The sequence below is a fragment of the Vipera berus genome, assembly GCF_964194415.1.
Source record: "Vipera berus genome assembly, chromosome: 2".
Classification (NCBI taxonomy): domain Eukaryota; kingdom Metazoa; phylum Chordata; class Lepidosauria; order Squamata; family Viperidae; genus Vipera; species Vipera berus.
In genome coordinates, this window is record NC_138203.1 from 19367705 (window position 1) to 19394838 (window position 27134).

At 35.3% G+C, this 27134-nt stretch overlaps 1 protein-coding gene across 2 annotated transcripts in view; it reads left to right on the plus strand.

The window, feature by feature from the left end:
• Positions 1-27134, plus strand: part of NIPBL (NIPBL cohesin loading factor) — a 153999-nt gene that overhangs the window by 60910 nt on the left and 65955 nt on the right. For both annotated transcript variants that reach the window (XM_081320531.1, XM_081320530.1), the window contains exons 5-9: positions 280-379; positions 2904-3055; positions 8769-8926; positions 14321-14414; positions 19922-20554. In XM_081320531.1, coding sequence (XP_081176657.1) covers positions 280-379; positions 2904-3055; positions 8769-8926; positions 14321-14414; positions 19922-20554 — 1137 coding nt within the window. The remainder of the gene's footprint in view (positions 1-279; positions 380-2903; positions 3056-8768; positions 8927-14320; positions 14415-19921; positions 20555-27134) is intronic.

Below are 27134 nucleotides of genomic sequence, written 5' to 3' on the forward strand. Positions count from 1 at the left end.
TTCCTTGCTATTTGGAAAAAAAGAATTTTAAGAATTCTCTTTCAAAATTCTGATAGTATACTATGGGTATCCTAGAGGAGAGATACATATTGTAGAAAATGAGTCATGCAGTTGCTAGAATTATGTATGTATGATCCTGTATGTTCATAAGAATTTGGTCTGCTGTCATTGTACGTGCTGACCATACTTGCACCAATTTTTGCATAATTATATTTAAATTGTGTTAAAAAGCTAGCAAATTGGGAGATAATTCAGAACATTCTTCTTCTTTTTTTTTAGGAATGATGATGCCACAGTACAAACTTTCTCAGAATTCCATGCATGGTAGTCCTGCATCTTCCAATTATCAACAAACCACTATCTCTCATAGTCCTTCAAGGTATACAACTTATCATGTTTTCAGATTTTGAAGTATGATTCTTTGGGTCTCTAACAAAAATATTTAATTTGTTTTGATTTGATTTATACTTCCCTAAAACCATGATACAATAATTGGGATGGACCTTCAATACTTTTAGCAATGCAGGGAAAATATTACATTTCTAGCATTTTTAAAGCTTTGCCTTTATATGATAGAAAAAAAGAATAATAGTGGAAAAAAGTACATGTAGTCCTCAACTTACAATAATTCGCTTAGTGACCATTCAAAGTTACAATGGCACTGTAAAAAGTGACTTACGACCATTTTTCACACTTACGACTGTGGCAGCATCCCCATGGTCACGTGTTTTACATTCGGATGCTTAGTAACTGGTTCATATTTATGATGGTTGCAGTGTCCTGTGGTCACGTGATCACCTTTTGCAACCTTCTGGCAAGCAAAGTCAATGGAAAAGCCAGATTCTCTTAACCGTGTTGCTAATTTAACAATTGCAGTGTTCACTTAACAAATGTGGCAAGAAAAGTTGTAAAATGGGACAAAATTCACTTAACAAATTTCTTACTTAGCAACATAAATTTGAAGCTCAATTGCAGTCGTACAATGAGGACTACCTATAAATCATCATTGTTTAGAGATAGAAAGCTTTATACACAAACACACCTATGCATATGAGGAGTTACACAATAGTATCAATAAAGGATTATCAGATTTCTTTGTGATTGTCCATACATAATCTATATTTGTAAGTAACCTGATTATAAATCATATGTGTTATCAGGCTTGAAACCCCTGAGTAATTAGAACCATACACTTTATCTTTTAAATGTTGAAAGACTAATCTCTTAGTAATAATGATGGCACAGAGAATTTTTTGTTGTTGTTCAGCTTTGTCCCTGTGATAGGTATGTAATTAAAAATGATTGTCCAAAATTATTAGTATGAAAGTTAAATTAATAATTTAATTCTTCCCAGAATATAATAACTGTAGGATATTTTTTTAAAAAATATTTTTGAAGTGTACCTTCATTGGATTGCCAGCAGCAAAATGATTTATACACTTTTTTTCTTTTACAAAATGCAATAGGTCCTAAGTCTGATCTTTTAAAAAATAAAGTAGACTCTATTAGTTACTGAAATTTATACCCACATTAAGTTTCCCACTATTCAGTCAGTGGGATCTCATTACTTATTCCATTCAATCTGTAAAATGTGCATGTCAGATTGATTTATCAATGACAAGTATTTGTAACGTGTTATTAGAGTTATATAAATGCATTTACTAGTAAAAGAGAAACCAGAATAGGGAATATGCTAGAGTTGAAAGTTTTTAAAAAAGAAGTAATGCATTTTACGATCAAGCAGAAATGCAGTTTTCTAGACAGAAAATTTCTGCAAGCTTAACAATTTAACTATTATGCCTGTTTTCTCTATACACTCCAGAAAGGTTCATAACCAATATTAGTGAGTAAATTTGGATTCATACTGACATTGGATTTCCTGTTTTACATTCTGTTCTGAAGTGTGCAAATAATTGTGGTACAACAATGTGATCTTATAAATTAAAATGCTACATATTTCTATCACTAAATTGCTTTGTTGTTTAGTTCTCTGTTGTTCATATTGTTTGACTAATTTACCAAGGATGAGAATATTGATAAATGGTGGCTTGGATTCAGAGAATCAAGAAGAGTTACAGAAATACAAGGAAATGACTCCTTGTATCATGTGTGATGTTGAATCACAGTACAATTGAAATATGATGTTTAAAGATAAATGCTGTCATAAAATTTAAGATAAGTACAATATGGTCTTGACAAAGGATTTTCATATAATAAAAATTCTGAATTGGGATCACCTTCTTTGGAGGCAACAAAATTAATCCTAAATAATGAGATATTTCAGTATGTGTTATTTTAAAATAATAAAATTTTTGTCTGCTTTTGCTGATCAGCATTCTATGAGCTGAGAAAGCCTTTTGCTATTCCAAATTCAAGCTAATATTCCCAGTTATATCGACTTGTGCCACCCAGTCAAACAGGGAAAGAATGCTGCGTATTTTGTTGGTAGAGGAATTTCAACTGGCGGGATCTAGAAGAAGGACCTTCTCTGCTATTGCCCTTGCCTTTGAAATAGTTTATCCTCAGAGATGAGGCCAGTCTTCATCCTTTTGAGTTTTCTGGAAGAGTGTAAAGACCTGGCTCTTCCCATCAGCATGGAGGTCTAAGTATGATGCAACCCAGGAAATGGTTGGTGACTTGTGGGTACTCCATCTGCCTTGTCAACAATCTAGCTTTTTCATATTTTAACTTGTAAGTTTTAATTTTGTCCTTAACACTGTTTTTAATCTATTTTTTTACTCATGTGTTTATATTGTTCTGTGTTATAAACTGCTCCTTGTAGATGAGATGAACAGTGTAGAAATTTAACAAAGTAATAAAAAGTAATATAGTAATTAAATAATTAGAGAGACATTATGTTTATATCAGTGCTCTTACATTATTTCTTTGGATTTTATTTGCAGTCGATTTGTGCCACCACAGTCAAGTTCTGGTAATAGATTCATGGCACCACAAAACAGTCCAGTGCCTAGTCCATATGCTCCTCAGAGCCCTGCAGGATATTTGCCATATTCACATCCTCCAAGTTACACGCCTCACCCACAGATGCAACAAGGTATTTTTCTTTTCAGAACATGCCAAATTGTATTATATCCACTTAATTAAAAGAATAATGCCTTGATTAAGTTAATAGTTTTAATAGTGCCATTTGTTAAAAAGTTGGATTTTGTGAGAGAGAAGTAATAGATAACGTGTTGAGTAACTTTTGCTGTGCTCATTTTGGCACCTGCCTTATTCAGTTCTATCATGCAGTCATGACAATTATTAAAATGGGAATCCTGACTCAAGAATAATAAAATTTTAACTGGCTCATCTTAGTCAATGAAGATGTCCAACCTGGTAGTTATTTCCATTCCTTCATTCTGAAATACTTTATTCAATATAGTGTACTATTTCCATCACAGTGTTGGAAAGGATATATTCAGATCATGACTGACATTATTGTTGGTTGCAGTCAGCCAGAAGTTTAGAGTAGGTTTGGCATTTTTATCTACCTATCAATTCCTTCCCAAGGACCTAGGATAAGCAGATGTTATTTGATGGTGTTAAAAGTATTGCAGAATGTAAGCTGTTCCAAGTTTTAATTATATCATAGTTGGGTGCACTGTGACCTAAAATTTAGACTGGATGATGAAGATCATGATGATTGCTTTTAGGAATGGCCTGCTGTTGTCTTCCTAGGTCTCAGGGAGTGATTAGCCGAAGCTGACCTTGTGCCTAAGGTAGAACTTGGGGACTCCGAGTGTCTTGCCCAGTGCCTTAGCAATTACATCAGTGCTTCCCAAATTTTCTCCTTCATCACTCAAAATTGCTTATCAGAAAGTCATATCATTCAAGGATAGGTTGTAAGCACCTTCATAACTTTGAATGGTCGCTGAGTGAACGGATGCAACTCAAGGATTATCTGTATTATAAAAACAGTAACAAATTATCATTGGTAACTTTATCAATTTTCATCTTAGAGATTTTCAGCTATATTTTAATGCACCCTGCAAACTTTAAGTCAATTTAAATGTCCCTCTTGTGATGGGTAATGGTTTGTGTATTGTTACCCAAAGTAAAACCACTTTTACCCAATTTTAGGTAATTTACCCCAATTTTGTAAACATTGCATTACACCATACTGGTTCTTGAGGCTGAGATTATTGTTTAGAAATCTTTAATATAAAATTCAGGATCATCTAAATATAGTTTGTTTGTTATCCAGTGGATACTAAATTTCCTGCTCATGAAACTTCATGAATTTCAGCTCAGTTTACATTTCTAAGTGTGACATGAGGAAAATTCATATATAGGTTAAATTTAGGGATGTGCTAAATTTTCCATGTACGAATCATTCTTTGTTTCATTTTCCACTTGAGGTATAGAAACATTATTATTTGAATTATGCTTGGTGTAACACTATCAAATTACATACTTGCCTTTTCTCCTGGATACAGTTTTTCTTTTTTCTCAAATGGTGTCTTCTTTCTTTCTTTCTTTCTTTCTTTCTTTCTTTCTTTCTTTCTTTCTTTCTTTCTTTCTTTCTTTCTTTCTTTCTTTCTTTCTTTCTTTCTTTCTTTCTTTCTTTCTTTCTTTCTTTCTTTCTTTCTTTCTTTCTTTCTTTCTTTCTTTCTTTCTTTCTTTCTTTCTTTCTTTCTTTCTTTCTTTCTTTCTTTCTTTCTTTCTTTCTTTCTTTCTTTCTTTCTTTCTTTCTTTCTTGACTGCCTGGACAGCCCCCAACCCCCCCCCCCCCCAAAAAAAAAAAAATTGACCTGGGCTCCATAGAGTCACAGGGCTTTAGAAACTTGTTGAACATTTGAAAAGTAGAGGCCATATGTATCTCTAGGGATGTTGTTCAGTAGGCTTGGGCCACAACAGAGAAAGCATTCCTTCTTACTCCTGCAAACATTTAATACAAAGAGCCTGGACTTTACTCACCCAAAAGAAATAATCAGTGACAAATGGTCTTGCAAAAGCCAGACCCCATACTATGAAGGGCTTTATAGCAGATAACCATGGGGGAATTGTATCTGGAAGTTGACTAGTAACCAATGTAGGCATGACACATGGCTATAACAAAAGGGCTAGTTTGCTTTTGTTTCCTAACAAGTTCTCATCAAAATCAATCATTGTTTAGGTCAGCAAAGCGACCTACTTAGGTCCTTTGTGGTGTTTAGATCAGCCAAAGGACCTACTTAGGTCCTTTGTGGTGGCCACCGTACAAGGCAGGTCCTTATACAGCACATGGCACTAGTTCAGCCAAGTGGTGATGAGGTCACAAGTCATTCCAGATTCCTTCTGTTCCAGGTAAGGCTGAAATTGGCATACCAGTTGAATCTGGGGGAAAGATCTTCTGGCCACAGTCTTCTGTCTTCTCCAGCACAATCCTAGAGGGTTCTGACTAGCTGCTTAATATCTTAAAAAAGAGACACATTCTTAATGTCATGGTTCCGACAGATGAAACTCTTTAAAAGAACTTTGAGGCATTGTTTAATAATAATAATAATAATAATAATAATAATAATAATAATAATAATAATAATAATAAATAATAATAATAATAAATAATAATAATAATAATAATAATAATAATAATAATAATAATAATAATAATAATAATAATAATAATAATAATTAGTTGGAAGGATCCTTGGAGGTCATCTAGTCCAACCCCCTGCTCAGGCAGGAAACCCTATACCATTTCAGGCAAATGGCTGTCCAGTTTCTTCCTAAAAACTTCCAGTGTTGGAGCATTCACCACTTCTGGAGGCAGGTTTACCTTAAAGAATCTTTTATTCTAAAAACAAAGTATCGGCACTACATAGTTAAAGCCAAAAACTGAATTTCCCTCCCCTGGGCACAAAGTAGCAAAACACAATTCCCTCCTCCAATTAACAGTTACAAATCACATTCCCCAATTAGCTTGAAGCTTGGGCTTTCTCCCCAGCTCTCCAGCCCACCAAATCTTATATCAGTTCTGGGCGCAATAACCTTGATTCCCATGGCTGAGTTATTGTTGTTATGACTAACTGGACTCTCATCCACATCCCCCCTCTCAGCATCATCTAACTCTAAAAGCTTTCCATCTGTTGTCAAAGCAAGAACATCCGATGTTAGCAGCATTGACACTTAGCCTTAAATTTGGGTGACAGTGTTGAGTCCTCATGACTGCCTAGACTAGTCTCTGTGTATTCTTGGCAAGATATTCAGAAGTAGTTTGCTACTGCCTTCTTACTAGTACTGAGAAAGTGGCTGGCCCAGGGTCACCCAGCTGGTTTCATGCCTAAGGCAGTACTAGAAGCTATGTTTTCCTGGTTTCTAGCCTGGTGCTTAACCCTACAGCAAACTGACTCTTTAGTCTTAAGTTATTGCTTACCATGAAATTTTCTGTTGCTTACCTCTTTCAGAGTTATCTAAACAAAAATGAGTATAATATTATAACCTAAGATATCTTAAGTTATAATATTATACTCATTTTTGTTTTTGTTGTTCTCCAAACCACTGCCATATATTTTCATCCACTGAATTAATTTTTTCTGCATTCTTAACCAGTTCAAGTGTGAATTCATTCTTGCTTGGCCATAGGATGAAATTGTGGTTAGAAATATTAGGCTATTGGAAAAAAATTGTGGTTAGAAATATTAGCCCTATACAGAAATCTTAGTTATACCACTTTTATGTTACCCTGACTACATAAATGTGAAAGGGATTAGCAATCCATCACATCATACCAAAGGAAAAATGTGCAGTAACTAGTGTTTTGTAAAATAATCTATCCTTGCAAATCAGAGTAATTATTGTGGGAATCCAACTGTGTCTGGTATGACTTTGTAACTTATTTCATGTTCACATATTGACTTCATGTTTGACTATTAGACTTTCTAAAGTACAAAATTTCTTATATGGATTTTGAAGTTATGAGGAGAACATTATTCTTTTTAATTTTGAAGAGAATAAAAGTGTATAATACTTATTCTTAGTATTTTCTACAAAGAAGGCAATGGGATTTTTCCAATAGATATTTTGCCAAATACCAATGGGTTTTTAAGGCCTTCACACCTTTAAATATAATGCATGTAGGCTAAAATAGTGCAATTTATATTCTCTTTGGAATATACCGTATTTTTTGGACCATAAGACGCACCCAGTTTTTAGAGCAGGAAAACAAGAAAAAAAAATTCTGAACCAAATAGTACCGGTATACTAAAATATTTATTATAATAAAGCAAAATACCGTAATGTTTAACAGCGTAAACTCAACAGTGGTGTTAAGAACCATCATCATTTCCATTAACAAATGAGGAAAGACTTAGAGGCTCAAGCACTTTTCTAGTTTCCTGGAAACCCTAAAAACTCATCATCACTAGTGTCAGAATTTATGAAGCTCTGTTGCTCACAATCACCTATATCGCTTTCTTCGCTATCTTCATATATGACTTTATCTTCAGTTCCATCTAAGGCATTGCTAATGCCACATTTTTTGAGAGAGAGAGTGAAAGGAAGGAAGGAAGGAAGGAAGGAAGGAAGGAAGGGAGAGAGAGAGAAAGAGAGTGAGTGAAAGGAAGGAAGAAAGGAAGGAAGGAAGAGAGAGTGAAAGGAAGGAAGAGAGAGTGAAAGGAAGGAAGGAAGGAAGGAAGAGAGAGAGAGAGTGAAAGGAAGGAAGGAAGGGAGAGAGAGAGTGAAAGGAAGAAAGAAAGAAAGAAAGAAAGAGAAAGAAAGAAAGAAAAAGAAAGAAAGAAAGAATCCGTCCTGCTCTTTTCCGCTGGGAGCCCGCAAATGTGTGTATTACCGGTAGCTCTCCTCGAACGCACACTTCTCCCGTGGCATGAGAACAACCCTCACGATTCTTTCTTTACACACCCTGCCCTCGCCACGTCGGAAACCTGCATTTCTATTGGCTAGTCGGCAGCTCAGCGTGCCGGCTTCCCCAAACTCACCCTCCACCCAGTGGGTTGCGTGTCTCGGTGCACATGCATACGCAGCAGGGCTGCGTTGAGAGCCGAGGAAGGAGGAGAGGTGAGGAATGGGGGGGCGAAGTGCTCGGGGGGGGGGAAGGAAGAAAAGATGCATTAGAAACAAAGAACTTATTTGCCGCCCTTCCCCCACCCCGCCAGGATGAGAAGCTGCTTTCTTGCAGGGGTTTTGAACGCACTTCAGCTGCTGGCCAAAATTTAAGGTACCAATAGTTTCTTTTCCCTGAATAGGTTTTCTAAGACGCCAAAGCAATTTCAAACAATTATTACTCTTGCGAATGGGAAATCACTTCCGATAAACTTCGCCGAGAAACCTGCAGGGACAACTCCTCACGGCTTTGCTGGGGCAAGTCGCCAGCAATACGAAACCAGAGAATTATTGGGATTTGGCCTATGAGGTTTAGTTTAGCAAAAACTATTTCTTTAGCGGCGAAGTAAAAGGAAGAAAATGGGCACGCACGGGGAGGGGCGGAGAATTCCGCATCTTCATTCAGTCACATCTCTCCAATGGAGCTGATGGACGGCGTTGACTGGGAGACAAGAGTTTTCGCTTACCTTCGGACCATAAGACGGACCTCGTTTTCTCCCCCACTTTTTTGGGGGGAAAAGTGCGTCTTATGGTCCGAAAAATATGGTACATATTATGAAACCCATGCTACTAATGTTCTTTCCAGTGCATAATAGAGTGGAAATCAGATAGGCCTGTAAGTTAGAATGGAAACCACAAAAAACAGTGAGGTCTAATATTATGTAGTGTGCTTGCAGATCTATTAGAAAATGCTTATATGTGTGTTTGTATAATCTTACTTTCAGCTTCAGTATCCAGCCCTATTGTCTCGAGTGGGATGAGGAATATACATGAAAATAAGATTACAAGTCAGTTGGGCAGCTCAACCAATCACCATCCTGATAATTCAAGACATGGCTCTAGTGAAGACTACCTACACATGGTGCACAGAATAAGCAGCGAAGTAAGAAATATTTATGTTAGCCTTTAGTTTTTTTACCTCTTAATACAGGTTAATCACTAGGTAAGTGTTATAAACAAGAAAGAATTGTTTTCAGAATTAAATATGTTTTGTTTAGGTACCTGTATTATTAATTAACTAAGCTGTGATTTATCTTTATGAAATTAAGAGTTAAGCTTTTGCTTTTCTTCTGTGTCCCATTTTATAAAATTAGTCGACTAAAAGTGATGAGTAATAATGGCCTTGCTACTATTTGTTCTATTAAGCATTGTATTCAAATAGAAAATAATGAATCTTAGTCTGATGTTTCTTTGTTCCTATATTATTTAAATATAAACATTCTACTGTATGATAACCTGAATTCTTATTTCTCTATGCATGTTCAGTAATGTTTATGCACACTTTGATCTTGTTGATTTTCTTTTCATTGGGAGACAGCTTATAATTGATTTTGTTGTGCCTCATCAGCTATATAAAAGTTTGGTTTAAAGTTCTCTATGGTACTTTTCTGAAGGGACGCGGCGGCTCAGTGGGTTAGGACGCTGAGCTTGTCGATCAGAAGGTCGGCAGTTTGGCGGGTCGAATCCCGAGTGAGCGCCTGTTTCTCGTCCCAGCTTCTGCCAACCTAGCAGTTCGAAAGCACGTAAAAATGCAAGTAGAAAAATAGGGACCACTACGGTGGGAAGGTAACAGCGTTCCGTGCGCCTTTGGCGTCTAGTCATGCCGGCCACATGACCATGGAGACATCCTCGGACAAATGCTGGCTCTTCGGCTTTGAAACAGAGATGAGCACCGGCCCCTAGAGTTGGAAACGACTAGCACGCATGTGCGGGGGAACCTTTACCTTTTTTTATTATGGTACTTTTCTAACTATAGTCCTAAGTTATCACTAATAACTGTTTCAATCTTTGGATGATATAAAAGAAAATATGGTCAGTAGGTCTTGTGATGGGTCAAGTGTGGATGTGTCAAGTGAGGGTCTTGTTATGGTTCTTGTGATGGGTCAGGTATGAGTCATCAGTGAGAGTCTTGTGATGGGGAGGTTACATCAGGTCAGGGTCATTGGGAGGTGAAGTGCTGGTTGTAGGGGCTTGTGTGGGTTGGTTGAAGTTGGTGCTGTCTCTGGTTGGTTGTGTGTGGTTGATTTGGATTCTGAGGGGTTCGTGGGCTGGTTGTAGGTCAATGTGTCGGTTGATGGAATTGTTTGTGGAGTGCCAGGCTTCAATGAACTTACAAGTGTGGCGGGTGATAGTGTGACTGATAATTTTTGTGTTGCTCCAATTGAACTGACGCTGTTTGGTATTGGTGTGGGTAGAGATTAAGGATTTGGGATCGTGGCATTTGACTGGCAGCCGGTGTTTGTGGATCCTGGTTTTTAATTGATATGATGTTTGTCCAGGTAGAATTGGTTGCAATTGTTACAGTTGATTTTGTAGATTACATTGTTTCTTTCATCCTTCTGTATCTTGTCTTTGGTTCTGGATAATTCCTGGCAGAGTGTGACTGTGGGTTGTGGGCTATTCCTATTCCTAGGGGTTGAAGAATTCTGGCTGTCATTTCTGACACACCTTTTGCGTATGGTAGGGTTAGTTTTTTTTATTACAAGTTTTATTGATTTTTTAATATTTACATATACATGTATTTGTGAAGCAATATGGTGGTTGGGTAGTCAAAATAACAAATAACAAGTTGTAAATAGTTCAGGTTACATCAACAGGGATTCCCTCTCTGATTCCCTTAGTTATCACATAGTCAAAATAGTCAGGTTAATACACTTCTAGTTGTACCTAGTCAATTAACAAAATTTTCAATATATTTTCACTAATACATATCAATATCCTGTTTTTAAATTTTATCTAATTGCAATAGAATATTCTAGAATAGCCTATAGTATACAAAAGGAAGCTTAATTTTGGGTAGCCCACAATTCCCTATTTCAATAAAGAATAATTCTCTTGTTTACAAAACTTACATTGTTCGTTACAAAACATTCTTATGTTTTACTGTTAAAGTCTAGTTTTCATCTTAACAAATCACCAATTATTAGAAGTATATTTTTTATCTTAACTGTTCAACAATTATTAAAATACTATCTTATATATAAAATTCTAGATTCTACAATATAGTTCAAAAGTAACAACTGATATATTCTATAAGTCATCTTAACTGTACATCAATTGTTAAAATACTATCTTTTGATATATCATTCCAAATTCTATAGTATAGTTCAGAATTATATTCTAAGAGCTTACTTTTGTTTTCTCTTACAGATCTAAAAGCTAAATGTAGAATCAGTTATATTTTTTAGAGATTCCCCTTAATCCATTGAAAGGTATTTTTATACTCTATCTTTAGGAATCCCAAAAAAGAAACAAGTTCAGTTTTTAAATCTAACTCTTGCCTTCCTTTTGTGCCAATCAGGCTTCCCTCTGGGCATCTTTAAATTCTCAAATGTATCTTCCTTTCTTCCTATAGCACTTATTTGAATTCAGGGAACGTATCCAAATGTCAATTTTGCAAGGAAAATGTCCCCTTTGTAGCCATTGTAGTTTTGCTTTGATAGTTCAGTTTTTGATGATTGATGTAATATAGTTGTCATTAGATCAGTCAAATCTTTTTGTTCTTCCAATTCTATCTGGGTTAGGTAGAAAGTAGTAGCTGGTGTTATGGTTGTCATTTGATTAGTTGAATTCTCAATATAGTGTATTTGAAGGCCTTTAGTGTCTTCACTCTTAGTATTGTTTTCTTCAGATGCTGTTGCTTTTTGAGTTGTAAGTTTTGTAGTTGCCATTAAAGTTTGGACTTTAAGGTTTTCTGTAGGTTGCTTTCGTTGTCCTTTGAAATTTCCTATTGTAGTGTTAGTTTCCACTTCTATTTGGTTTTGGTTTATCTTTTCCTCATTTAAAGTCAGAATTTGATTTGGTGGCTTTGAGTTGTCAGATTTTTCTTGCAGTTTGGCTTTAATTTGCTCTGTCATTGCCAAAATCGTGTCCAGTATCGGTTTATAGTCAAGTGGTGGGATATATTCATCCATTTTGCTATTGTTTGCAGCTAAATCTTCCATGGAGGCTATTTTAATAAGAATCAAGGATTATCCACCTCCAAAAGAAATGTTTTCAGTGCCAGGTGTTCCCACACTTATCTTTAAGAATAATGTCAAGGACAGCTCTGTTATTCAGTCAGCTCTCACAACAGAAAAAAGAAATTTAGTTGCTGTACCAGGTTTCGCCACAAGATGTAAATCAATAACATAAAATGCAATGTAAAAACTTTTTTTTTCCAAATTAATATAGAGCTTTTGTAACATTAGTCCGATTTTTTTCCTTAATTCATAGCTTAGAGAGAAAATAGGATAGTGGATCCCTAGCAAAAAATAGGAGCTTTTCTTTGCTGAATTAATTAAATTTCTTTTAAAGCTTTAAGGCTTTAAGATTTGTTCCCAGAGTATATATTCGCCGTTTTTTCAAAAGATGGCGAAAGAAATTTTCAGGAGGATGGTTAAGGGAATAGGAAAGGTAAAGGCTCACCCAGGTCCTCCAGATTGCTTCTTAGTGCTGGGTAGTGCTTTTGGCTTTTGGCAGGGAGCGGCTTAGTAATAGGCCATCTTTATGGCCGGTCTCTTCTTCGGGCCAAAGGAGATTGTCCCGGATTCAAGCGGAGGGCTGCCGCCCTTCCGCGATCGCAAGAAAGTCGTCCTCTTGGTAATCCCCCTCCAGGGTGATTTTTGACCCTTTTCAGGGTCCTCCAAAAAAGAAAGAAACGGACAGCAGGAAGCGGACTGTTGCTGCACGTCCGGAAGTGCCCCGCGCACAAACCGGAAGCCCATGGTAGGGTTAGTTTTTGTGTGGTGGTTAGTTGTGTGGTGTATTGTGTTTGGGTGCTGTGTCTGAATATGAAATTTTTTGGATAACCGTTACGGAGAAAGATGTGAATCAGCTGTTTCTCCTGGCCATTCTGAAGAGACTTGAGAAACAAGTTACTTTTGTGTGCAGTGGGGTAGTTGCTTGTGAAGTTGAGGACCTGGTCCATGTATGTAGGTTTGAGGTAGACTCAGGTTTCAGGTTCTCCGTTGTCTAATCTCCTTATGTTGATGTCGAGGAATGGGAGTCTGTTGCCTTTTTCCTTTTCATACGTGAATTTGATCCCAGGGAATATGTCATTGAGTAGGTGGTGTGTTTCTTCAATTTGGGAATGTTTGATGATAATGATGGTGTCATTAGCATAGCATGTCCAGAATTTTGGTTGGGTGGTGGGTAGAGCTGTGGATCTGAGTCATTGCATAATTGCTTCTACTATTAGGCCTGATATGGGTGATCCCATCGGGTACCTTGTACTTGCTTATAGATTTTCCTGTTGAACTTGAAATATGTGTTGAGGCATAGATCCAGGCGTTTCATGATGGTTTATGTGGACATGGTGTGTTCTGCAGTGGCATCATCTTTGTGGGTGTGGTGTTCAGTGAGTAGGTGGTATATGGTTTGTTTAGCAGGTCGATGTCGATCAATGTGAAGAGAATGGTAATATTGAAGGAGACCCTGATTTCTTCCTTGTTGATCTTAGTGTGCTTGATACATTGGAGAAATTGTTCTGGGGAGTTTATTGAGTGGGTTGGATCATTGACCAGGTGTTTGAGTTTCTTCTGCAGGGTTTTTGCTAGTTTGAACTCTGTGTATAATTAATATATCTAAAATTATCTCAGTGAACTGTGTGTATAATTAATATGGGCTAATATTTTTTTGTTTTCACTGAAGTATCTCAAGTGGTAGATGTTTGCAGTTTAAAACATTTCTTTGATGTATATGTATTTCTAGCTCCAATTAGATTAATATTGTTAGCTTTGCCAAAAACCTCTCCACAGAGTAATTTGTCTGATCTTCACATGGTTTTCAGTGTGAATCATCCACTTAAGAATTAAGGACAACTCCTTAGTAGCATTCCCATCCCCAGCCAAGAAAGATCTACCAGAAGCTTGGAAAGCCTAATTTTAGTAACAAAAGTTGTAAATAAAATATGGCTGAGATCTGTCTTACATTGTAATATGACAGAACTACTACAAATATTGTAAATTAGAGTTGCCCAACCTTTCTGTCTTTGTGGACTGGTATGGGGGGGGAAAGGGGATGGTTGCGCGAGCAGCCGGCAAGCACACACACATGCACAGCTCCATAGCATAGTGCATCTGCCATTGATGCAAATGGAGCGTGCATGCAAACGCCTGCCTGCTGCTAGCACAAATGGGGAAGCGCATGCATGCACAAATGCTCCCCCCCGTTTCTGTGGCCTGATTGCAAATAGCTCATGGCCCACGAGTGTGCCATGGCCCAGAATTTGGAGACCCCGTTATAAATAATTGTTTAAATAATAATTTAAAAAGTTGTTCATTTCTAATTATCCTAGGATGGAGATTCTTCAGTAAGGAACACTGCATCATTTTCCTTGAGATCACCACAGTCAGTATGTTCTCCCGCTGGAAGTGATGGGACCCCCAAAGGTACTTTTATAGTTTTGTATTCTTGTAGTTGCACTCTTCTAAAAAATCCAAATAAAGACGATACCTGATATAGTTCAGGGTTGTATAATCTTTTTTGTGCAGGGTGTTGCCCTGCATGATAATGACTATGACAAAGATGTTAAATAGGCTAATATAAAATAAAATACGATTTTGTCAAATGGCAGTGAAATTAATCAGTTTTCACTCTATTTCTTTACAAATGAAGTGTTGGCTTCACCTTTGCAATTTGGATCCATAAGCGATCCTTGACAGAGATAAATAATTGGTTATATAAGAAGAATTGATTTTCTGAAATGTGAAATTATTACAAATATTTAAATTCAGTATTAATTTTGAAAAATGGGAATTTTGAAATTAAAACAGTTGAAGAAAAAGATCAGAAAATAAATAATTTAATTGAAAATAAATGTACGAATTCCTTTTTGTCTATAAGAGAAAGCAAAATTTCATACTCTTAACTGCCAATGCCATTTGAAATTTTAATATATTTCTAATTTTTGAACTACCTAGCAAAATATACTTGTTTCCATTGTTTTGTAATTCCAAACGCTCATTTTTCATTGAGGTCCTGAAAAGCTACTTTGTGGGTATATTTGGCTCTTTATGGAGCTGAATACTACAACAAAATTAGAAGTGGAGGTCATTCTATAAGGGAAGAAAAAAATCCAGTTTAAAATCATTGTTCTAATTGCTTACTCAAAGTATAGGAAGCACATACAATCTTATTCAAATAATGATCTTTAACTTCAGTATAGTATATGTTTTATATGCAGCCTAGGCAAGCCGAAAGATTGGGTACCCATGTTCTAATGAATCAATGTTATCTGATTATTTGAGAATCTGGTCAGTTTACTTTGACTATTGAGTCTATTTGACCAGTTGATTTGACGAAAAGTTTGTCTTCACATATGCAATTTTTAGGATTTGATGCATTGAATCATTTTAAAGGAATGATTTGATTCAACTGCCTTTCAAAGTTTCACACAGTTCCATCACTTATAGATGTAACAGAGAGATAAAATCAACCCTTTATCAGGTAGTCTGAAAATCTTTGTTCTGCCTGTTTCTGTGGAGTCAGCAAATGTAGTATTTAAAAACCAAAAACATCCCTTTAACAATGTGCCCCTGATCACTGAAATATTGAACATCCTTGTTCTAAAAGAATGGAGTTCTGGCATTGTCAATTTTATGGATTTTTATCTTAATAGTTAATAACTAAAATCACAATACTATCTTAATTCTTTCTAATTAAATTTTCTTAGCAATAGTAGGTATTTTCTGTATTACAACAGCAGATGATAACAAGTATAGCATGATTTATGAAGACTAATGTCAATTTTCCAACTACGGTAAATGGATCTCTAAATAAACATATTGTTCCTGTGGGGAACATCAATTGTGCTGGCTAGTTCCATTTTAGAGGAAAAGTATTTTCAACTGGGGAACTAATATAAATATAATTATTTAAAAAACACATGCACACATTTGCTTTGAATTTGATTTTTACTTTAGTATATGCTAACCTGACAATAGTAATTACAGGACAAAAGTAAAAGGGGAGTTATCTTGATCATCAGCTTCATCTAGAAATCTCTTCTTGGGTGGTCTGAAAGAATGTTCATTGAATAGGCTGCTGCATAGAAGATCAAAACATCTTGGATTACTTTATTATGTTCATTAAATATTTAGAAAACATTCATATTTTTATATCAATTTTATGCATTAAAAAGTAAGATATTTAAACTTTCAGGAACTCAACAAATTCTCAGTTTAAATTATATTTTGAGTATTTGTCCCTTAATATTTTTTTGGGAGTGATAGTTGTATACCTGTTAACCATTGGTATTAAAAGGTTAGTGGAAGTGATTTAATTATATTAATCACTACTAAATTATTTTAATTAGTTGTAGAATTGTGGACATTTTTTCTGGGTTTTTTTTGGTGAATTTTCTATTCAAGCATACTGATTTTTTGTTTGAGTTACTAGATTTTTTATTCTTTCCGATAATAAAAGCCACAACTAACATTAGAATTGCGCTAACTTTATAAGAAAGAGCGTTTCAGAAAGGATGGGTATTTACTTTTTGCATGGTAAAAAGAGTCTTCAAAAATAGTTTGTTTGCATACTATTATCTCCATATTGTTAAACCAGAAGTGTACGTTTGTAGCTCAGAAATGTATAGGTTGAGCAAAAAACATTGTTATTTTTGGTATATTAGGAGTTTTTTGTATTAGAATTTGTGTATTCATTCTAAAAGTACTCTTGATTTTAAGAAAAGCCCAAGATTCTGATACAAATTTTGATAACATGCTACAGGTAAGTATTTCCTCTTTCAATAGTTATTATCATGGACCCATTAGTGTACATTAATCTGCTTATGGTAGGTTAATTACTGATAAATCCAAAAAAATACATGAATACAGTAGAATGTGATTAAATCAGTTTCTCAAATTTGAGTTTATTTTCCTTTGTCCTCTTTCAGGAAATGAGAGCAATTTATTGAAGGAAACCTATGCATAAAGATATAAAATGCTTGTGGGGATAAATACATTGAATTATCTTTGTAATTTATGGCTTGTTTCTATTTAATGGAAAGGCGAACATATAATACTTGAAAGATTGAATTGATTATGTAGTGTATGCTGTATCAAATCAAATTTTAAATATTTGTCAGTTTCATTTGTGAAGCTTAGTATTTAAAATACTACTTTTCTTTATTATTTTAGTGCAAAATGATTTATTTATTCATGCGTTCAAATTAATTATGTTGCAAGTGTATGACCTTTTAGATACTTTTGTTTGTCAAACCTAAAGTGACTGACTGATTGTGCTTTAAGTAGATTTCTAGTTCATTAAACTTGTAAAAGTGTTGTAAGATTTGTATGCTGCAAAACCTCAGAATTTCTCAACTTTATAGATTGGTATGAATCATTCTATTTGGGATAAAATTATTAGTGAATTTATAAAAAAGTCCACTATGGACTGGAGTTCAAGAACTAAGGATAGTATTAGTGAATAAAAATGAATAATGAAGAAATTTTAATCATAATAAAAATACAATAATAAGATAACTTTTGTGAAAAGATGGAATTTGGGTTTGGGAATTTTAAGGGGGAAGGTATTAAGGCACAAGACTGCTCATGTGTTGGGAACAATGTATTTTCTAGGATTTCCTAAATATGTACTAAGGCAGAGCTCCCTAACCTTTCCAGCTTGTTGGCCCGGAAGGAAAGGGAGCAACAGGGAAATGTGTGCACATGCTGCCCTGTGCGCGCATGCCCAAACAGGAACGCGCACGACGGTGGTGCTAGCACATGCGCAAACAGGCCCCGTGCATCCGTGTGATGCTGGCAGCCATGCTAGTGTCCTTGCATATGTGTCTGCTAGCACCCGTGTGGTAGTGCTAGTGGGAGGAGGGAACGCTTGCCAGCTATTCCCGGGGCTGGGTGACAAACAGGCCGCGGACCATAGGTTGGGGAACCTGTACTAAGGTATCAAACATGCTTGTATTTTGCATTAGAGTGAAATTGACTCATCTATAGAAACGGGTGTACATTTACTTTAATTCTCTCCATTTAAAGGAAGATAGATTCATGAATTCCTGAAGAAGTAACAAAATGTAATAGATTTACTATTAGAATAGCAAAACATCTCTTGACAAACATTCTGATAGAGCAATGAGCATTTGTAAATTAGAATTTCTTTGAGAATTTGAAAATTGCTGATACTAATCAAACTGAGCCACTTATATTTGTTCAACTTGCACATGAAGGTGAGCTTAATAAGAAAAACAAATCTAACTAAAAGACCTCTTATTCGCAGTAGGTTTCTTTCTAAAGATAATCAGTCATGGAAACTTTCAGGTAAATCAAACTACCTGATAAAATATGCTTGTCTTCATGTATATTTTAGTTGTGCTTATTTGTAAAATATTTTTCAAAAGATTGCATATATCAGAGCTTCAGGTTAAGTATTTCCTTTGCTGACTCAACATTAGATGGAAGTAAATGGTCAATGTAACTGAGGTCCTGTCCAGAATAACTGTACTCAAAGCAGATTTATTAGAAGCTTATTTGAAAAAAATGTAGAAGAACAATTCCATAGTCCTTTTATGCAGCTTGCTCAGTGGCATAATTTATTTTCAGGAAAGTTTTCATGAGTTTTCAAAATAAATAAATAAATGCAAAATAAATAAAAATGTAACTTCCAGCTTCTAAAGATCAACAGCAAATAATGTTTCTTAATGATACTTTTATAAGAGATTGTTCACAATTCATTTTGTACTTTATCTGGGATCCTGAAAACATGTTGTGAACTCCATATCATATGCTGGATTGATCGCTTTGGACAAGGAAGAAATAAACACTCTACTATACAATTGCTCATATTAAAAAAAGACCCTATAAAATGAAGGTGTCAAATATGCCTGTGTTATATATAATTTTTGTTTTTCAAGTGTACTTGAATTTAAAGTATGGATACTATGAAAAGTAGTGCCTTCTAGTTGCTTCACAGACTGTGGCCTGTCTATTGGTGTAATAGGATACTGATGTTTTAAATTAATCTTAAATTTTCGTATCTGTGATGCTTCCTAATTGAAAATACAACAGCATCATGTAAGTTAATAATCTGTTCCTACCTTTTTTCTCAAGGGCAAGAAGATTTATAACTAAGAAAGGGAAATATTTTGGTTGGCAAAGAACAATTTGAATAATTGATTGTTTTTAAAAATTGTTTATTAATTTTATCCCACATGAGTCCTTTAATGGATTCTAGATGTGATATCCCAGTAGTTTTGTGGAGACAGAAATAAGGTAATAGTTTGTCAGAGAAGAGAAATGCATTTGTTTTATGAAAAGATGTGATAGGAAATCCACTTTGCTTATTCCTTTGAAATATATTGTCTGAACATTGGGGAGGATGTCATGCTTATAAACAATAACATATTGTACATAATGTCATGGCAACTACTGTCTAGTATGTAAATTTACAATTCGTATGTACGAATGGTTTCAGTTAATCACTAAAAGAAAGGCAAGTAATCTAGCGATTAAAAATTATTTTCCTGTGTAAAAAATATGCAAGCTTTTTATGTTTAATGTTATGTTTGTATACTGCAATGGTGTTTTATTGTCTATATTTTGTGCTCTCATCACTATAGGGGGGGGGCTAACTATTTCAGTGCTAACCTTGCATTGGCTGATTTTTGTTTAATATTTGTTTCTAATAGCTCGTTTCTTGATCTGAATTGTGAATGTATTAAGTATTGCATTTTTTTAGTATAACTCTTCTGCTAGATGTGGATTGGCAGATTGGTAGGCATAGATTTTGTTGCAGTGAAGATAATTTATTTTCAGAACTCATTTTTTTTGTATACATATATATGTATTAATATGAATTGTTAATAAAGGTTGTTACATTGTGTGTGCTCTCATGAAAATATGAATCTACATAACTACTCAGTTTTTCTAAATTATTATTCTAGGATCAAGACCACCTTTAATACTTCCATCTCAGCCTCCACCTTACTCATCACCTAGAGATGTTCCCCCAGACATATTGTTAGATTCTCCAGAAAGAAAGCAAAAGAAACAAAAGAAAATGAAGTTAGTCAAGGATGAAAAAGATCAGACTGAAAAAGCTGCAATGTATGATATTATTAGTTCTCCATCCAAGGACTCGACTAAACTTACATTAAGACTCACTCGTATAAGATCTTCAGATATGGACCAGCAGGACGACATGCTTTCTGGTTTGGAAAACAGTAATGCATCGGAAGGGGATATATCTTTTAATGTGCAGTATCCAGGACAGACATCTAAAACGCCAGTTACTCCGCAGGATATTAATAGGCCTCTAAATGCTGCTCAGTGTTTACCGCAGCATGAACAAACAGCATTCCTCCAGGCGCAACAAGTGCCTGTTTTACAACCGAACACTTCAGTTTCTGCAAAACAACCTCAAAATCCTTTGGTACAGACACATCCACAGGTTTCACAGCATGGGACTATTACGCCATATGATGAAGTAGAATTGGATGCATTGGCTGAAATTGAACGGATAGAACGGGAATCAGCTATTGAAAGGGAACGGTTTTCAAAAGAAGTGCAAGACAAAGGTAAAAATGCTTGTAGTCTAAAAGATAGTTGAATATCCTTGGTGTGGAAAGATACTATACAATTGCTATAGGGATATATTTTTGACAATGCACAGCAGGTAGTTTCAAAATATCAGAATTATAGAAAAATATTATTCCTTATTACCTATGGCAGTTACAAGAAATGGCCTGTTGCTCAAACCATATCTGTTCACAGTCTACGTTTTTAAATCACAAAAAGCTATAGTACTTATATGTGCTTCAACCTATACAGGTAGTTCTTGACTTAAGACCACAATTGGGACTGGAATTTCCATTTCTAAGCGATGTGATTGTTAACTGACTCATGCCCAATTTTATTTATTTTTTGCTGCTGTCATGAAATGAATCATTGTGGTTAAGTGAATCACGTGGTCATTCAGCAAATCTGACTTTCCCCATTCAATTTGCTTGTTGCAAGCCATCTGGGAAGGTCACAAATGGAAGTCATGTGGCCCCAGGACACTGCAGCTGTCATAAATATATGCCAATTGCCAAGAACACAAATTTCAATCACGTGACGGGAGATGCTGTGATGGTCATGAGTACCAATTATAAGTCGCTTTTTTCAGCACCGTTGTAACCTCAGACGGTCAATAAACAGTCATAAACAAAGGATTATATTAAAACTGCCGTCACAGCATCCTAAACTAGAATCAAGCAAAGCATATGGTTTAATGGTGAATGAATCAGGACAAAGACATGTAAAGACCTATGTCAAATCAACACTGGAATTATGATTGACTAATTCCAAATTCTTAATATAGGAATTGTTATAGTTGCAAAATTGTAGAGCAATTCCACTCATGTTTACTCAGAAATAAATCTTGTATTTGAATATAGGGGGATTGAAATTGCCATAGATTTATTACCTCAGTTTTTTGAAGATTATAATACCTTCTGAAATTGATCTTGTGGATGCAAGATTTAAATTGTATTTTTCCCCTCAAGGAAGATGTTTAAGAAATACTTCTTGAGAAAATACTGAAACATTTAAAAAATGTACTAAGAAAAATAGGGCTTCCAGAAAAATAATTGTAGATGAATTGGAAATGAATGAAGACAGGAGGAAGGGGAAAAAATAAGAAATGGTTGGTCCTAGATTAACACCTGCAATGTACCATTATATACAATAGTTTTCTCTGATCTGGAACAAATTGAGTTCTATTTCAAGAAAGGTGGCAGATAAAGCTTCCTAAATCAGTCCTGATCAGAGGATGGTGTGAGATCTGTTTATAACAGAAAAAAAGTGTGAAGGAAAAATAATAGTTTGAGGTCATTCATTTGAACTTTGGCTTACATTCCATAAATTGATATTAAATAGAGCAGGGCTTTTCAACCTTTTCACCCACTGTACCACTTTTAGGATATGGCAACATCCGAGGACCACCAGTCACCCAGCAAGGTGTCAAAAACTTGATGACCAAAAACAAAACAAAAAAGAAAAAAGGAAAAAAGTGATGAAGTACAGGTAGTCCTCGACTTACAACAGTTTGCTTAGTGACTGTTCGAAGTTACAATGGCACTGAAAAAACTGTCCCCCAAGCCACAGCCGAGCTTGACACCTGCCTGCCTGCCTGCCCGGTGGCGCGCTTCCTCCTGTCCGAGGTTTTCATTGTTGTGAGCATTTCTCTTGAGGATTGGCAGTGGGGGTGTTTGGTTTTTATTCCCCCCATCTGCTGGGTGGTTGCAGCAGGTTTTGGTCACTTCACATGACCCTGGGACACTCTGACCGTCATAAATATGAATCAATTGCCAAGCATCTGAATGTAAATCACAAGATACTGGGGATGCTGCAACATTCCAGCTGATTGGTGCTTCTTTTGGGCGTAGCAGAAGCGCCAGGATCAGCGCTGAGCTCCAGCTGGAGCCTGGCACTGATCCTGGCGCTTCCGCTGAGCCCTGACAGCCCTGCAGCTCTAGCCGTCTCGCTCAGGCTTGTGCAGTGCTGCCACCGGTTCAGCTCATTCCACCACCACCACCACCACCACTTTTCTAGGATGGTCGCGAACCACCTGCCAGGTGCCAATGTACCACAGGTGGTACCCGTACCACTGGTTGAAAAGCCCTGAAATAGAGAATGAAAGAAAAAACACGATCAAAAAATTGATCAGTATGATTTAGAATCCAAGTAGCAGTACAATAAACACAGATATCTATATTGTCTGGAACCATTACAATCCTGGGAACATATATAGTAGTCCCATTTTGATAAAGTATTAAGTGTTGGAAATCAGAGGGAAGATTATGCACAAAAATTCCAGGTAATTTCAGAAAAGAAGACTATGCATTGCATAATTGATTCCAAAAACTTAATTATAAAATTGGTGACATAGGAACATACCACATCTGAAGTCTTTTTAAATTGAACAGTAAGGTATGATTTCAATTCCTCCTTATGTGCAAAGAAAAGTTTCAAATAGTCAAACTGATTTTATGTGCCAGAATCATAGACCAAAGTATTTATTGTAAGACTTACTTGACATCAAACAATCATTTTCAGTTAAATATTTGCTTTAAAGATTCATAGTTAATTATTAAATGTTATTAGAATTAGGTCAGCCTCTTTTTTTTTAGAAATATATGTGTTGCATCTCCATCTAAATGACAAAAATACGGTCTTGGTAAATTATGTCCCAAAGTTTTACCTTATTGCTTGTTCAAAGTTCAGTATATTTTAATAATATATTTTTTAAAAAATTCTGTATAGTTTTTTTTATTTGAAGAGCTTAGTAGACAACATGGATTTATTCAGAACAAACCTTATTAAATTGACACTATGGAAGGGACTTAGTTGCCCTGTTGAACTCAACATACTGAGGTTTTTGTTGTGAAATTATCAGGATATAATTTGAAAAATATGAACTAGAAAACTTTGAAGGATTTATATGCTATTATTTGAACATTCGAATCTGGAAATAACAGCATGGCACTGTTATTAAAATTAGACTATTCTTAGGCATTCTTCATGAGCCGAACAGATTTTATTACATTTGAATATTTTAATTATTACCTGGAACAAGATAATATATTATATCTAAGTTATATTGAAGATAGGCCAAAATTCATAAAAATGTAAAAACAGATTAAAGCTTATCAGGTAGTCTTCGACTTATAACCATTTGTTTAGCAACTATTTGAAGATACAGTGGCACAGAAAAAGGTGCCTCATGATCAGTTTTGGCACTTATGACCAATGCAGTATCTCCATAGTCACATGACCAAAATTTGGGTGCTTGGAAGCCAGCATATATTTATAATTATTGCAGGATACCAGGATCATGGGAATGCCAGCTGGCTTCCAACAAGCAAGGTCAATGGGGGAAAACTGAATTTGCTTAACAACTGCATGATTTACTTTACAACTGCAGCGATTTGCTTAGCAACCATGACAAAAAAGGTCATAAAATCAGGTGCAACTCATTTAACTGCTTTATTAAGCAATGGAAATTCTGGTCCCAATTATGATCATACATCAAGGACTATCTGTAAATATTGTTGTATATTTGGGGCTTATATCTTGTCCCACATTTCAAGAGAAGGTCATAGTTGGATCATAAGTCAGGACAGGTGCTTCTCAAGTTACAATGACACATTTATCAAATGGCACTGGAAAAAGTAACTTATGACTGGCCCTTGCACTTAAGACCATCACAGCATCCCCGCAGTCACATAATCAAATTCAGGTGCATGGCAACTGGCATGTATTTAGAATAATTGCAATGTCCTAGGATCACGTGATTGCCATTTACAATCTTTCTAGAGGGCTTCCAACAAACAAAATTGATGAAGGAAGCTGGATTTGCTTAATAACCATGTAATTCTCTTAAGAAATCCAGCAAAAAGATAATAAAATCTGGTGTGTCTCACTTAATACCACATCAACAATGGAAATTCAGGCTCCAATTATGGTCATAAATCGAGGACTACCTTTACTGTATACAAATTGAACATCACTTTTGCTTTGTTACAGTGGCATAGTTACAAGGCTAGATAAAATTTTATTTGTAGCATTGTTTCAAATCTTACAGAATTTTGTATGGAGATATTTTAGCTAGTGAATTATGAAATGACTTTAATCTCTATAAATCTACTATTAATTGGTTAAAATTGTTCAAGGTTAAAAGCTGTTCACGTTTGTGAACAATCCAATCATTGGAGAGTATGATCATATAGTGCTTTCCATATGATATATTTTCTTCCATAGATTGAATCAGAGGCTGAGGTTACCTACTGGCTTTCTGCAGAACAAAACTTCTATCCTTCTACTTAAATTTCCAGTTTCTGCTGCATATAAGCTAAATGTATTCATATTATGTTCATTAGGCATTATCTCAACTATATGCCAAAGTGAGCATAGTACATGAGTTTGTCATTTTTATTTAAAGTGCAGTTACTTGTCTTGCTTTTGTCATATATAATTTTGAGGAACTTTGTTTTCTAGGATTTTATATATCTTTCATATTTATATCTCTCTCATAACTAAATCTAGTTACTCATTTCAAATTTCTACTCATTTTAAATTTCAGAGATAACATGAAAGGCTATTTATTTCCTTCATTCTGCTAGTATGGAATACTATTGTGCTTCTGATTAGGTGAAAAATTTAATATGTAATTTTAAACTAGAATAATATTCTACCTATTTGTACTAAATTTTTGAACCAAATTTTTATTTATATTGTGACATTATTTGTGTTAAAATGTTCTTAATTAGATAACTAATATACTGTATTTTAGCAATGGGCTTTTTGGAGATCTACGGTAATTCTAAACCATAGTAATTTAATAATTTAAATACAATTTTTACATTTTGAAATGCAAGTTAAGGTGGCAAAAATAAATTTGCAAATATCTCAAACTTGTGATCTACTTCCATAAAATGTAAGAATGTCTTGCATAAAGCTTTTCTTCCTGGAAACATCAGAAATAAATAGATTGTTAATTAGCTAGCAGGCTGCGTGATATGGGGGATTGTCTGAATTCTGATGGTATTTTATAACTGGGTAGTGCTTAATCTATGGAAATTTGTAAGTTCACAGAAGTTTACTAATTATTTATTACTTAATACAACAATGTGAAGTTGATAATAAATCCATATGGATAGGTTTCAGTTAAATTAGGGACATTTTTTATTTTTATTTAATTATCAAATTTATTGCATCTGATGGTGCGAGCTGAGAGGTGACATATTGAGTTGAAATGTGAACTTTGCAACATACAGTCCTTAGTTGAAGAGTTTTAGAGGAGATTTGTATTCATACACTTGTACCAATCTGTATGTTTCTCCTCTGTTTTGTATTTTCTTCTTTTTCTGGGGTGGGGGGGAGGCAGTTAGAACCCATGTTTTAGACTTTGTTTAGAACATGGTTATGAGAAAAAGGTTCTGTCATTATCTGCTGCGCTGAGTGTCTTTTCTGCCTTGGTGAGGGTCATCTCACAGATGGTAACATTTGACCACATACACTTGATACACCTGTTGATTTTTCTTTTTTACGCTCTTTTTTTTGGAAGATGATATTACAAGCCAGCGATCTCTCTCCGTCTTTTGGTATTATTTCAGGTATATATTCAAGCCACCTTATTGTATGCAGGAGCTGTTTACCAAACCAGATTTTGGTAGCTGGGTAGATTCATTAATCTCTGCCCGGCTTGATCCCCAAGCATATGGGATTTGTCAATTTCAAACTTACTTATTCAAGGTTTGTCCATTCCCTGCCCAAAATTCCATGTCATCTTGATGTGTTGTCTACACCTAGATGGTAGTTGAATTTTCTGTGGTTTTCCACTGAAAATGTGTTTTCTCAGATATTGGGAAATCTTGTTTGTGGGTAGGAGCTATTTACAGTACTTATTTATTTGCTCTGAGCCAAAAGTTGAATAATACTCTTCTAACAGGATATATAATTTTCACCCATTTTGATTACTGTATTGGAAGACCCATACTGCAGTTATCAGTGTCAGAATTAATATCACAGCTTTTATGAAGAATTTCAGACATTAAGATCTATAATTTTTTTCCTGCTTCCTCCAATTCATACACTGGAAAACAATGCTAAAATTGGGGCAATACCAGCTACTGGGATATGTTCTCTATAGTGTTTATGTCTCAACAAAAGACCACTGTACCAACTTTGCAACCACAGTCACCATTTAACTTTAAATGTTTAGTTAGTCTGTCAGTTACTTTGGTATCATTTCCCCCAATAATTCTGGCATTATTATCAGTTCCATTGCTGTATTTACTATGCTTTCAGTCACTGTTACCTCTTTTCTTTTTCCTCTAGCTTTGCCTTCTGCTGAGTAAAATAAAATTTTCTTTAAGCATCTCTTGTCTTTGAAGAGGATTAATCAGGCTCCAATTCTGATAAATCTTCCTCCCCACTATTGGAGTGGGTAATCAAAACCCAGTATCACATTTAGAGGGTATGTAACCCTAAACTGAACAGTTATGTAGATGCCCATTTTCCTGAGCTCAGAAAAATAATAGCTGCCATAGGTTCACCTGATGTTTCAACTGTAATGAAAGGTCTACTGGCTTGATAGGAGTATTAGTGTTCCAA